We start from the raw sequence: 11688 nt of genomic DNA on the forward strand, positions 1-11688 counted from the left end.
TTCTAATGTACAGCATAATGACTATAACTAACTATATAACTATATGGAATACTAGAAATCTGCTAAAAGTAAATTTTAGGTACTCTCATAAAAAATGTTAACTATGTGAGATGATATGCTATATATAGTAATTACTATATATATATGTTTTACACCATATATGTGTGTGTGTGTGTATACATATACATACACACACACACACACACACACACACACACACACACACACACAGACAGTTTTTAAAAAGGCCAAGTGAAGAAGCTCCTATAATTATCTAGGTATGAGGTATTGAGGGCTGACAATCATTAGTTGCAACTGAGATAAAGGGATACAGAGGCTTTTTGATATCCAACTATCCTCAAGTCTCACTGGTTCTACAATCAAAACTTCCTTTCGTATTTTTCCTCACAATCCCCACTGAAAGTACCTTAAAGAAAGCTGTCATTTTATTTCTTGCCTTCTAAGTAGTTGAGAGTCCCTCTGATCCAGTAATGTGGCCAATGAGTTAATTTGCTACTAATAAAGACTAAGTTGGACCTTTTACTATTAAAATAAAGTTATAGTTAAGCTGCTCACTCCATTGCTTTAAATGCTTTGATTAGCAAAGAGAGAACAGCCAAGCTTGATAGCCGAAGAGCACAAAAGGTCATTATTCTGTAACAACAGAAATCTAGATGGAGTTTCTATGGTTAAGAATCACTATACTTTAAATGTCACATAATCTTGGGATATCCAGGTTAAAGCACCTAAACTATATATTCTTGGTGAAACTACTTGGATCAATGCTCATTTTAGAGTGTTATAGGCAGATATCATACATTTTAAAGATATAAGAAGGCCAAGGTTGCTTTCTTATGCACTGATATTAGGGAATATTTAGAACTGTTTAGAAATTCTGGCATGCCAGGTGTTCTAACTACTTAAGGGCCTATGATCCCTTGAGTAAAACAGTGGCTAAAAGCTACTTAGAATGGAGATTTTTTAAAAATGTTTTGAAGCCAGGCACAGTATAACCAAAAGACTTGTTAAAATTAAAAAACACACACAAAAATAAATCAGTGCAAATATGTCTTATAAGAAAGAAGAAGCCTCTGTGGGCCCCAAAGTGCTCTCCCAACTCAAGTTATATCAACATAGGAATAAGTTTAGGGTGGTGGTGAAGGGGATAGGAGGTAAGAGAAATTGTTCACTAGGTATGAATAACAAGCATATTAGTCTCAGCCATATTGCCCCCAAGAGTCATCAGTCAGTCTCAGCCATATTGCACCAGGAGTCATCAGTCAGTCTCAGCCATATTGCACCAGGAGTCATCAGTCAGTCTCAGCCATATTGCACCAGGAGTCATCAGTCCCTAGGTCAGCTGCATAAACACAAAACCCCATCAGGGGGATAGCCTCAAGCTGCGGAGCAACGCTGAATCTTCCAGTTTCCCTGGCTCTAGCAGACACTTACTAGCCACACCAGGGGAGGAACTCAAGGCACCCCAGGATTCTGCTCAGGAAAAGGTGGATCATAGAAAAGACTGGGATTCTAAGACTGTAGTCGTTAGACATATTTCCTTGATTTTAACCTTCTGAGCATGTATGGAGCAGGACACTTGTTTTTAATATGCAAGGTAATTTATAAATGGAAAAACCTATACTGATTGGGTCCACATTACTGTTGTTGTATGTGTGTGTGCATGTATGTGTATATCTATATGTATATATACAGTATGTATATGTATTTTAGAAAGATATGCTGTTGTGTGTGTATATATATACACACACTTTAGAAATATATGTATTAACTTGAAGCAAACCTATTTTGTCAGACAACTGTTAGCTTTGTGCATAGACTGAAATATTTTGTCATTTTTCTGTCTGCAGGTAATATAGCCCACTGTAATTTCCTAATTAGGGCATTAGTCAAATTAAGAAATATTACTAAGGCCCAATCAGTGTGGCTCAGTGGACTGAGCATCATCCCATACACCAAGAGGTTGCTGATTCGATTCCCAGTCAGGACATATGCCCAGGCTGTGGGTTCCATCTCTAGTAGAGGGTGTGTGCAGGGAGGCAGCTGATAGATGTTTCTCTATCACCGTTTCTATTTTCTCTCCCTCTCCTTCCCTCTCTTTCTCTAAAAAAAAAAAGAAAGAAAGAAGCCCTGGCCAGTTTTGCTCAGTGGATAGAGCGTTGGCCTGCGAACTGAAAGATCGCAGGTTCGATTCCGGTCAAGGACACATGCCTGGGTCGTGGGCTTGATCCCCAATGGAGGACCTGCTGAAGGCAGCCGATCCATGATTCTCTCTCATCATGGATATTTCTATCTCACTTTTCCTTCCTCTCTGAAATCACTAAAAATATATTTTTTAAAAAAAAGGAAGGAAGGAAGGAAGGGAGGGAGGGAGGGAGGAAGGAAGGAAGGAAGGAAAAGAAATACCACTAAGGAAGAAAATCATTAAAAAGTTAGCCAAGGAGTTTTTCAATCTCAAAGTATGTAACCTGTTTCTGAAATCCTATAAAAACCATTTAGGAAGTCTTACCAAAATTGTTTCTCTAGTAGTATATTTGTAGTTTCTATGAGCTTTAATGTTTGGGCAAGAAACTATACAAGTTCTTGAAATGGTGAATGAAGAGCATACTCCATATACTTGACAGACTGACTTATGAAAATCAGATAGATACAAAAGTGGTTGAAAATAACTATGTTTGGGGTATACATAGTATTTCTGATGCAGGGAAAAAATTAACAGGCCAGGCTTATTTTGAACAATAATCAAGACACCTATAACATGAGAAAAAAAGGGAAATGTTAGCCAACAACTTAGATAAGTTGTTAGTAAACATGGAAATACAGAAGGAAGTCATATCATACAGCCCAAGATGTAGGTGTATGGTTTTCACTTTCAGAAAACACAGTAAGAGATCAGACTGAAGGCATTAGTCAAATTAAGAAATACTACTAAGGCCCAATCAGTGTGGCTCAGTGGATTGAGCATCATCCTATGCATCTAAAATTCAATATAGAAACAAAATACGCTGAGGGTATGTGATAGGTTTAGTAAAGGTAAATTTCCCCCCACAAACTGTTCCTTTGTTTCTCTGCTCCCCCTAAGCAACAAATCTCAGAATTCTACTTATCTCTAAGTTCTCTCCCACTCCAATACCTTTACTCCTTGCTCTGCCTAGAAATTGCTAATCAAGGTCAACAAAGGTCTCCAATTGTTAAATTCAATGTTTAAGAGCTCTCAGATCTCACCTTAATTGACAGTAACACCACAGCTTATCCTACACTCCTTCCGAAATACTGTATATTTGTTAATTTGACTTTCAGAATGCATTTTCTTGGTCTAAGTATACTTTGCTGGTTTCTCATTGTCTCTTTTGTTGAAGTCTCTAGAGGTCCATCTATGGTCCTTTCCTCTATATTCATTCCCTTAATGATCTCATCTAGGTTCATGGTATCATCTATGTTCCAATAACTACTAAATGTACATCTTGAGTCCACACCTCTCCCCTGGACTCTAGACTAATGTATCCAACCAACCACCTAAACAACTGGCTTCTTGACCTCTCCACTTCTCAAACTTCCCATGTCTAAAATGAAACTATGGATCTTCCCCTACCCCCAATCCTATTCCATATGCAACCTAGCTCATCTCAGTTAACAGCAATACCCTCCTTCCAAGTGCCCTAACTAAAAAGCTTGGAGTTATTATACATCTAATACATCACAATGTGCTATGAACAACTGTTATTGCTCATTTTGATTTCTGCAATAGCCAAGTCATCCTCTTACTTCTGCCCTTACCCAGTTATTAAACACTAGAGGCCCGATGCATGAAATTAGTGCAGGGGGAGGGAGGCCCTCAGCCCAGCCTGTGTCCTCTCACAATCCGGGACCCCTTGGGGGATGTTGGGCCTAAACCGGCAGTTGGATATCCCTCTCGCAATCTGGGATGCTGCATGCACCAGTGACCATACTTTTCATACAGATGAAAGGTGTCTTGCTATTGTATGGGCAGCTACATATTTTTTGCCCTGATTATAAAAAATAGTACATAACATGATCCTTCTGAGGCAGTAGTACCATTTTCCCCATCTTATGGGTGGAAACTGAAGCAGAGAGAAGTTAAGTAATTGGCTTTGTCACACAGTTATAAGTGTCAGAATCAGGGCTGACCATAAAATGTGCAAGCCAGAGTCCATGCATGTCATTACTGCATCATCCTGTTATTTTCAGTGTTAGAGTAGCCTTGCCAAGTTTTAATTTTTAAATCTAAGAGACTGTTCCCAATATATAGGATAGGGTCCCTAGGCCTGGCTGGCAATCAGGGCCATCTGTGGGGTGACCGGCAGGCGGGGGTGATCGCCCTCCCCCCGCCTCCCCCTCCCCCCCCCGCCCCACTGGCACCCAACTTGGCTGGCAGCCTGGCGCTGCCCACTGGCCAGCCCCGCCCCCCGATCACCTCCCTCTGGGTGGGTGGGGGGGCAGCTCCTGCATTGAGCATCTGCCCCCTGGTGGTCAGTGCACATCATAGCAACCAGTTGTTCTGCTGGTCAGTCAATTTGCATATTAGGGTTTTATTATATAGGATGATGACCAGAGTTAGCCTTTAAAACTTGTGCAATGACTCCTTCCATTTCAGAAAAAGCTAAGTCCTTTAATGGCCTAAAAACACTCTACTGTCTATATACTTGCCTCATTATTGTGCTCCTACACTAGGATCTTTTCACTGCCTGTTCTCTCTTAAGAGTTAACACTCTCTCCTCGAGGTCTTTGCTCAAAACTCACCTTTCTTAGTAAGACTCATCACCATCCCCATATTTAGAAATAAATGCACTTCCACTATTCCCCTTTATCCTGCTCCATTTTTTCATTTTTTTTCATAGCATTAATTAATGATATAATTCAATCCACCTTTTCACATAATTGTGGATATTTTTCAATTCCACATTAAAACTGATAAGTGGTAGGTTCTTAAAGAAATTGTAATCTGAAATATACCAATAAACTTTACACAGTTGCACGACTCTGTAACATCATGCATTGATCATTTGAAAAATATTGGTTCACTGAGTTACACAGGTCTTCCAAGTGTTGATACATTTTATTAAGCAATTTAAAAATTTACACTTCCTGTCAGTCCAAGATTTCAAAAACCATAATTTTTGCTTGAAAATTCGTATTTTATCATATGGCAAAAGTGTTGTCAGTGGTTTTCCTTGAATCAACAGGCCCACTGCCTTCATTTTATGAGAAAATGTCTGCCAAATAGTCAAGTCCAAAAGTCAGTCAATTAATTGTTCTTAAAATAAGAAAGATTCTCATGAAAAAAGAGGCTAGCTCAACTTGAGACTGAAGCAACTAAAAAACTACTTTGGTATGCAGAAGTACTTTATTCATATTTCCCATTTTGTCACACAGAAATAAAGATGAGTACACTCAAGAGTCAAGATTTAATAAAATTAATTTTTCTGCTTTAAGAACATTCATAAGTGAAACTGGTTTTTTAAATTGCTAGTGCCAACAACTACTAGTGCAACAGGGCAACACTGCCTTGATGCATGTTAAGGCACCAGCAATTTTACCCATCATTGCTTATGAACTATCAGTACAAATGCAACACAGTGAAAAAGCAAATAGTGTCTTAGTATTTTTAGGAAAATAGCTTTAACCTCTCAGACCAATGAAAGGGTCTTGGGAACTCCCAGTGGTCCATGACCCAGCTGGCTGTACTACACTAACACACTTACACGAAAATAGTTTCAAGAATACTATACATTAGGATTAGCAACTTCCCTTAGTCTTGTAATCTATTAGAATGAAAGAATGCATTTTTACAAGGAAAAGAAAAAGTGGTAAAAATTATGGAAGTAAGGCTAATAAAAAACAAAATGGAAATAAACCACATTAATTATACTTTTAAGTATTCTACTTCTGCCCTGATTTTACAAGGAACCAGGTAAAGTAATTTAACAAATTTCTGCAGAATCACGTATTTGACACCCAAGTGGGAGTTTCTTACTGACTAAATGAATGGATAGATTAATTCCATAACAAAGTTTTTTGGATAATTTGAGATATTACTCATTACACGTATTAAGCTCTCACTGTCACAGAAGCTACAAAGGAAAAAAATCATCAAGTGTTGAAGGTGTAGTCCTCCCATGTGAGACAATTTCTCTCAAATAGGAAAGAAAATAGTGAACTGCCTCTTGGTGGACATATGCAACTGACACAATACTAGACATTGTGTAGTTCTATTAAAGAATTAAAACATGTTTCATATTTATATATTCATATAGAGACATATAGTGTTATTAAAAGTGAAATTAAACTTTCCTGACACATCCTTTTGCAGGATGCTGTGAGTTGCCTCCAAAACTCAATTAACATAACCAATGACCTTACAAACTCTGAATGTTAACTCTGGCAAAACATAATGGGACCAAAGGGTGTCTTAAAGAAAGCACGAGTTATGCATGTGAGTATGTCACCCAGACACAAGGTCCAGTGCTGCTGGTCTGTTTCAAATGTTCCTGATTTAATACAGCCACTAGGCTCTTAGAAATCTGAGATCCTGATAAACACACACTTCAATAAATACTATTATAATCATCAGGAAAACAATCCAAAGGCTTCACATTCAATTTTTGTCTAAGATTAAATGTCGCTGTGAAAAGTTACTTAGTTCTTTTAATATATATTGTGTTTTCATAATTTAACCCAAATGATACTTGTGTTTGCCCAAACAGCTAAAAAAAAATATATATATATCTATATATCTATATAGATATATAGATACATCTTTCCTTTTCTCTACCTAGTTATTAAAGTAAAACTAAATTTCCTAACTCCCAATTTACTTGATTCTATCAGGATTTTTAAAAAATGAAATTTAGTTTTCTGTGAAGAACATCTAAAACTGTAAGCCACTAAGAGGTATAAGAGAATTAGACATCTTCAATTAAGAATGATGTCACGGAAGCAGCCTGATTTGCATTTCCACCAGGCTTAGCACACAGACTTCCAGAATATTCTACAGAATTGATTTTATATAATAAAGAGCTGGAAGAATTTTTAGAGATTCGTTTCTTCTCATTTTACATGTATGGAAAACGGTCTTACCTTGGGTAAGTCAATTTTTCATACTTCAGTATTTTTTCCCATAATTTGAAGGGGATGAAACAGATGATCTTTACCATCCTTCCTAGTTCTAATGTTTCTCTAATATGGACAAGCCAGGTTTTATATTGAGTGACTTATGCAACCACATTTAAACGTAAAATCAAGACAACATGCAAAGGAAGGGAATTTACAAGGCTGAGTACCTATCTTATGTCAGACCCTACATCCCAGTATCTCATTTAATACTGTAAATGACCCGCACAGGCTAGGTTCTTTCCGGGAGGGGCTCCTACATCTATTTATGTTTAGAAGCTGCAAAAACTCTCCATTCCTGCCCTGGCCAGTTTTGCTCAGTGGGTAGAGCATCAGCCTGTGGACTGAAGGGACCCAGGGTTCAATTCCAGGTCAAGGGTACATGCCCAGGTTGCAAGCTGATCCCCAATAGAGGGCGTGCAGGAAGCAGTCGATCAATGATTCTCTCTCATCACTTATGTTTCTATCTCTCTCTCTCTCCCTCTGCCTTCCACTCTGAAACCAATAAAAATATATTAAAACAAAAACCAAAAAACAAAACCCTCTCCATTCCTGTTTTTGAAGAAAAAGCTAACCAGAAAGGCCTTTATATGTATTAATAATAAAGTGACTGATGACAAAGTTGATCCTAAACCAAATTGGGAAGTTAGTGCAACCAAAGTAATATTTCAAATAAATATGCCCTACTTTTAAGAAAACTTGATATATGAATCTCAAATGCAGAGTATAGAAATGTTAGGACATAGAGAAGGGCCTTAGAGATGGTATAGCATGTCTTCCACATTTTATAGATGAAGCAATTAAAATCAAAGGTCTTGTCCATTTTTCACTCAAAATAGTGGCCAGAAGTAGTGCAGTCTCCTAACTTTCAGGCATTTGCTAGCGATCTAATTACAACAGGGAACCCAATCATTTGCATAACAAGGCATCTTTACCTCTACATGGCCAATGAGTTTTTAAGGATTGAATCTACCAAGATTACCAATAAATGAATCAGTGATGTGTAAAGCAAACTTTGCCTAAATTGGGTCTCACGGATTAAAAGAAACATTTTAAATGTCAGAACAGTGGTTGGCCCACAACTGGTGTGCAGTCAACGTTCAATGAATGTGCCACGAGGCAACGAATGGCATCGCTGGCACCGGAGTCCACATGCCCAACTCCAATGAAGACACTGTGAGCAGAGCTGCGAACACATCAACTTGATATTCCTAAAAAGGTTGATTAAAGAACAAACTATGGGCTACCGCGCGGCCCGTTTGAAATGAATAAAACTAAAAAAAAAAAGACCGTACCCTTTTATGTAATGATGTTTACTTTGAATTTATATTAGTTCACACAAACACTCCATCCATGCTTTTGTTCCGGCCCTCCGGTCCAGTTTAAGAACCCATTGTGGCCCTCGAGTCAAAAAGTTTGCCCACCCCTGGGCTAAGGGGATGTGCCTTTATACGGACATAGGGGCAGAAAAAAATTATGCCTCGACATAATTCACCGTAGCCATTTTTGATATATTATGATCCTAAACTTAACATTGTTACGATTCTTCAAATAATCTGGAAGGGGCAGACCCGAAAGGGAACCTAAACGGGCTCAACAAAATATCAGCGGGCAACCTAAAACTTCAGGCCCCGTCCCACCCCTGCAGACACTTAGCTACCGCCAGAGCTTCTGACCTGTCCCTACCCCCCCCCCCCCGCCCCCCACACACACCAGCCCCCCACTTTCTCTTTCAAGAAAAGGCAAAGCGGCGGGTGCAGCAGGGGACCGGCTGGTTCTCCAAAGAATGCGACCTCAGAGGCATGGCCGCTTTTTGCACCGCATCTCGTCGCCTTGGAGAAGCTGACGAAGGGAAATTCCCAAGAGCTAGAAACCCACGGCCACTGCGGGAGAGAGAACACCGAAGCCTGTCGGGTGCCGGGAACCCCCGAGGGCCGCCCCGGAAACCGGCTGCTCGAGTCCGCCGCGCGGCCCGAGCGGCTCCAGGAGGCCCCGCAGCCCGCGCGGCAGGAGGGAAGGAGGCGGCCCAGGCCCGGCGCCCATTTTGTCTTGGGCCTCCGCACGTCCCGCCCCGTCCTCCATCCCCCCCTTCCCGGCCGAGCAGCCTACGTGAGGCCCGCAGCTGCACCCCCGCCGCGGCCCGCACCGCAGACACCCGCTAGGCCTCGGCGCGTGTCCCGGGCGCGCGTGGCCCCAACTCCGCCCGCCCGCCCGCCCGCAGGCCCCAGCCTCGCAGCAGCTCCGCAGGCCCCCAACCTCACGTCCTTCCTCGGCTTCATCCCCTCAACCCTCCCCGATGGGACCGCGACCCCCGAGTCCCCCTCGCCGCCCGCTCCTCGGGCCACAGCCCCCGGCCTCCGCCCAGCCCCGCTGCCCGAGCCCGCCCGCCCGCCTGGGCCGTACCCCCCGGCAAACAGATGCACCAGCGTGTCCCTCTGGCTCATTCTCTCTCCCGCATGTCCTCCGGGCGCTGAGGCAGGACGCGGACCCGGCCGCCCGCGACGGCCGGCGGCTTCGGTCCGGCACTGGAACCGCACAGGGACCCAAGGTGGCGACGACCAGCGGGCGGAGAAGCGTCTGCAGAAAGTCGCCGGCGCGGCCCTCCCAGCAGCGCGGAGCGGCGCCGCCTCCCGCTCCAGCCCGGCGCTCACGACCCGAGCAGGAGAGCGAGGGAGGCGGCACGGCGGGGCGGGGCGGGGCCGGCTGGCTGCGGGGGAGAGAATATTCCGCGACCCCCTCCCCCTCCATATAAACAGAAGCTCCCATTGGTCCGCGCCGGCTGACGTCACGAGCCCAGCATGCCTGTTTCACGTGATCGCTAAGGGGTTTCTCAATGAAAGGGGCCGGTAGGCGGGGCCAGAGCGCGTGCGGGAGGGTAGTAGGTCATTGTGCCCTCGCACCTAATCCGCGGGCGGTGGGGCTGCACCCCGCGCCGCGTGGGTGGGCGCACAGATCCCGGGGACCAAGCTCCCGCCGGGACTTAGGAGAAACTGTCGGTATTCCTGGTACCCCAGCAGAGTCGGGGGGTGAACATGCCACGTCCCTGCTTTGCTTTTTTTTTTAAAGCTATTTTTAAAATAATAAATCAAAAAATAATTTTAAAGATTTTTTTAGAGCAGTTTTAGGTTTACAAAAAAATGAGGAAAAGCGTGGGTGAGGAAAGATTAACGGGGGAATTTATATGCATACATAGACAATAGTGCAGTGAAGTCCTGGCAGGGGCGGGTGCAGGGTGGAGGGGGTTAATAGGGAGAAAAAAAGGGCGATATCTGCAATATTTTCAACAATACAGATAAATTTAAAAAATTTTTTTTGAGATTTCCTACTGACTGTTTGATTCACTTAAAAATTGGATTTATGACCCCATTTCTGCCTCTTAGTATCTACCTTAGAGTTATAATAAACAATGCATGAAAAGGCTCCTACAAGGAAACTCAGGACCACAAACAACAGTGCAGTGTTTACAAACAATGCTTGTAATAGTGGAAAATTGGCATCAATACGAGAATGGAAAATTAAATCATGACACATTCCTATTGTGAATATTATTCAATTATGACAAGGGTGAGGTAGATCTGTGTGGGGGGAAAAATCCTCAAAACCTACTAACTAAAGCAGGCAAATACAATTGAAATACTAAGATTTGTTTTAGAAAGAATAAAGACATTTACTCATTCGAATCAGCAAATGTTTTTATGTATATGGGTGTGTATATACAGGGTGGGGCAAAAGTTTATTCTTTTTTTAAATATCTTTTATTGATTTTTTTTACAGAGGAAGGGAGAGGAATAGAGAGTTAGAAGCATTGATGAGAGAGAAACATCGATCAGCTGCCTCCTGCACACCCCCTACTGGGGATGTGCCTGAGACCAAGGTACATGCCCCTGACTGGAATCGAACCCGGGACCCTTGAGTCCGCAGGCTGACGCTCTTACCCACTGAGCCAAACCGGTTAGGGCCAAAAGTTTATTCTTATATTATTATTCATTAAGCATTATATCATTTTCCATACCAACAACTGTAAACCTACTTTTGCCCCCTACACACACACACATGCACACACACACGGAAAGAAAATGTTTTATTTCTCTAAAACACAGTGATTAAATATTTAAAATGTTTGTTAATTATTTCTAAGGTGAAGAAACATACAGAGAATAATATAACAACAGAATCTGCACTCATCACCCACACTGAACAAATGTTAATATTTCCCACCTCTTTGTTCAGTAACTTCCATTCCACCTTCAAGGCCCACTCCATGCTTTCCTCCTCAGACGTGATTTTCCAGGGCTCACCTTCCTTTCCCTCCTGGGATTCCTTCCTTCACGAAGGTCCCCCTGGCTGCCTCAGCTCTGTATGTTCTTTACCTCCCCTAAATTCCTACCACATGTGCAGACTGCATGCCACTGGCAAGCAAGTGTTCATCCACTTCGCAGTATATGTTCCTCTGCAAAATAGGCATAAGAGTAACCCCCTCACTAGGTAGTTGTGAGGACTAAATGTGTCAACACACGTAAAGCACCTACAGAAGTGCCA

At 42.2% G+C, this 11688-nt stretch overlaps 1 protein-coding gene across 2 annotated transcripts in view; it reads right to left on the reverse strand.

The window, feature by feature from the left end:
- The window catches only part of SLC25A36 (solute carrier family 25 member 36), a 36101-nt gene extending 26254 nt beyond the window's left edge, over positions 1 to 9847 (reverse strand). For both annotated transcript variants that reach the window (XM_036332392.1, XM_036332391.1), the window contains exon 1: positions 9553 to 9847. In XM_036332392.1, coding sequence (XP_036188285.1) covers positions 9553 to 9593 — 41 coding nt within the window. In that variant the 5' untranslated portion in view covers positions 9594 to 9847. The remainder of the gene's footprint in view (positions 1 to 9552) is intronic.
- Positions 9848 to 11688: the final 1841 nt, after the last annotated feature.

Source organism: Myotis myotis, unplaced genomic scaffold, assembly GCF_014108235.1.
Source record: "Myotis myotis isolate mMyoMyo1 unplaced genomic scaffold, mMyoMyo1.p scaffold_m19_p_13, whole genome shotgun sequence".
Taxonomy (NCBI): Eukaryota; Metazoa; Chordata; class Mammalia; order Chiroptera; family Vespertilionidae; genus Myotis; species Myotis myotis.